This window comes from Galeopterus variegatus, unplaced genomic scaffold (genome assembly GCF_000696425.1).
Source record: "Galeopterus variegatus unplaced genomic scaffold, G_variegatus-3.0.2 Scaffold5614, whole genome shotgun sequence".
In the NCBI taxonomy this organism is placed as follows: Eukaryota; Metazoa; Chordata; class Mammalia; order Dermoptera; family Cynocephalidae; genus Galeopterus; species Galeopterus variegatus.
This window is the reverse complement of record NW_007731725.1, coordinates 108,087-111,145: the sequence shown is the minus strand read 5'-3', so window position 1 is coordinate 111,145 and position 3,059 is coordinate 108,087. Positions and strand designations below refer to the sequence as shown.

The 3,059-nt window shown below is 42.3% G+C and overlaps 1 protein-coding gene across 3 annotated transcripts in view; it reads right to left on the bottom strand.

The window, feature by feature from the left end:
• Positions 1-312: 312 nt before the first annotated feature.
• The window catches only part of GEMIN8 (gem (nuclear organelle) associated protein 8), a 19,559-nt gene continuing 16,812 nt past the window's right edge, over positions 313-3,059 (bottom strand). For all 3 annotated transcript variants that reach the window (XM_008589726.1, XM_008589727.1, XM_008589725.1), the window contains one exon: positions 313-1,305. In XM_008589726.1, the coding sequence (XP_008587948.1) occupies positions 1,049-1,305 (257 nt within the window). In that variant the 3' untranslated portion in view covers positions 313-1,048. The remainder of the gene's footprint in view (positions 1,306-3,059) is intronic.

The window sequence follows — 3,059 nt, the reverse complement described above, 5'->3', positions numbered from 1 at the left end:
TAAAAGGCAGCTGGCTTTTATAAATGGACTGCTCGATCAATTTTAACATTTTCATTCTCAGAAATGTATTCCCTTATCAAAACAGTATTTGCTATATATAGTAAGAACTCAATTGTGCATTTTCTACAACAGAAGAGACTGTATAAGTGATCAGGTTTGGGAATTTTTGTTCTTTGCTCTTAATTCTGTATGATGTTGAAGCTCTGTAGAGATAACAGGGTAACAATAATAAAGTCAGACAGGTGACTTTCATTCCATTAGAGCAGTCGTTGGCAAACTACTGCCTGTAGAACAAATCCAGCCCACAGCCTGTTTTTATAAATAAAGTTTTATTGGAACATAACCACATCCATTTGTTTCCTTACTGTCTATGGCTGTTTCACACTACAAGACAGAGTAGTCATGGCACAGACCATGTGGCCTACAAAGCCAAAAATATTTACTCTCTGGCCCTTTATAGAACACACAGGTGACCCCTACATTAGAGAGATGTGGTATTTGTCTCAAGCTTGGATCATTTTCAGTGGGGACTAAAGGAGTTAGTGAGGACATCCGGCTTATTTAAGGCATTTATGTAATTCAGGCAGGTTAAAGACAAGAAAATATAACATGGCAAAACACTAGGCAGTAGCTCTAGGCAAGAACTTTAATGAATTGAACACTATTACTGACAACATAAAAAGCCAGTGTAATATATACAAAATTATCAATTTATGTCAAGAGGAAATTTCTCATGTTGGGAATAGTATACATCCTGCTGACTTCCAAGTGGCTGACGTATTACACCCACCCTGGGATGGGCCCACTGGGACTTTGATGAACATGCTTATATCTCAGTATAAAGCCCCTCTTTCCTGAGAAACGTACAAAAGGAGAGATGAAAAGACTGTACCCAAGCTGGCTGGTTGGCTCGGCTGGTTAGAGTGCAGCCTTGTAACACCAAGGTCATGGGTTCAAATTCTTGTACCAGCAACTGTACCCAAAAGGAAGGGGGTGAAGCTGGGGACCCTGTTCAGAAGGCATTCCCAAGGGTCCCTGTGCCCAGAGCTCAGAACTTGAGGGGAATGACTGGCCAGTACTTGGGCTGCTTTCTGTCACAGTGCTTGTCAAAGCTCAGCTGCATTGCAGTCTCGATGGCCTGGATCTTGGTGGCGCTATCCCCGTATAAGCGCTTCATCTCCGCCCGGCGCCGCTCACCGGGCCTCTCAGTCGGAGGCTTCACTGACCGGCGGGTCCTGTTGTACAGGTCGTGATCAGCGTTCACGTAGTCCTGCAGGCGCTCGGCATCCAGCTGTTGCTGCCGCCCTGAGGACAAACAGGAACATGAACACGCACGCACACAAGAGGAGTGTGGTGAGGAGTGGGAGTGGTGGTGGTGCTGGCGCTACTGCTGCCGCCACCTCCTCCAGACGTGCCACCTGCAGCCCCCGCCCCGTTCTCTCAGCTTTCCCTTTCCAACTGTGAAATCAGGCCCATTTGTACCAGCTGAGATACTCACTAGATTATGAGGCGCGACCTGCCGATTATTATGATCTACTTAGTAATGAAGACCACCATTCACTTATCAAGCAATTATTATACACTGATAGAAATGGCAAAAAGGCACAAGGAAACCCTTACCCTAAACCACCAAACATCTGCAACGAGCACTGAAAATAAATACAAGAGAAAAATGAAACCACCTGGGTGTCTCTCTTTTTGTCTGCATGGCCCGCCCACAACCTGCCCAGCTAGGGACAGCTGATGGAGCTTGCCTGGTTTCCAACCCTGTACCAGGCCAGCATGGAAATGAAAAGCTCCCTGGAAGGCCCAGTGTTGCAAGAAGCGGTACTTACGGCCACAAAGGAGGTGATGGGGAAAAACCACCCCTCTGGGAGAGGTATAGATTTTAGGTAACCTGGAAAAGAGTGCTAGTAACTATAGAAGGCAGCAATGACTGATGATCCTTCCACAGATTCAAAACACAAATCATACCAGGCAACAGAAGGGCAATTCTGCAAATGGAATTAAGACCTCTGACTTCTAATCCTCCCGCTATATTAATGCATCTGCAACAGTGTGTTGGTTTTCTCACTATGGGATCTGACTTTCCACTTCACAGGTTAGCCTAGGTTAAACTGCAAGTGATACAGTTTATATACTTTAAATTCTACTAATTTAAATGAATTCTTGTAAAGCAAGAAATATTTATTCAATTTATTTCTCCCTCTGTATTTTTTACATCAAGTCCCAATATCATAATTTTTCTTATGTAAATAGCAACAACATAAACATTTCAACAAAACAATGCTTAAGGTAAAATCTAGCCAACTTATATAGATTTAAGCGACTCTTAAGAGAAATATGTGCAGAAAGCACATATCTGTAGCTCCGATTGCTACCAAGAGAATGCTACTAAATAAGGAGTGAAGATGGCTGTAGGGGAATAAAATGATATAAATCATTCTTTCCTGTTGGTCCTCTCTCCACTAACCTGGAAGGGAACATAGTAGTGAGCTAATCAAGTGTGAACAGAGAGATATTTATAAGATTATGCAGAGTCACTCTCATAAATCCTGGTCTTTGTAAATATCACCTTGGAGTTGGAGGGAGGGAGTTTTACAAACTTGGAAACATTTATGTACCTGGCCACATGTATGTGGCCACTGCTGTCTTAGAACATCTGCAGTTTGTTTTTACATAAGGAAGTAATATACAGAAAGCCAAATAACTGTCAAACAAAATAAATGCCTTGTAACTGTTACCTTACCCACGGAAAAGAGATGATTGACTTACTGTGAAATACGGAACTAAACCAAATGACTGGCCTAATATGTGAATGAATAGGAAGTCAATAAGCATTTGTTTCCAATTTTTGGTCTTTCTGCCCAGTTTGAAACATCAGTATATAAGTTGTTCAGTTCTCAAGGATGTTTAAATTCTGTACTCCTAAAACTGAGTTCTATGGGAGTGGATGAACTGGGTCCCAATTACCCAGGGAAAATGGCCATTTCTAGACTTTTTTCTGACTTCCAAGCTAGCTTCCAGGGAGAGAGAAAAAAAAAAAAAAAAAAAAAAAA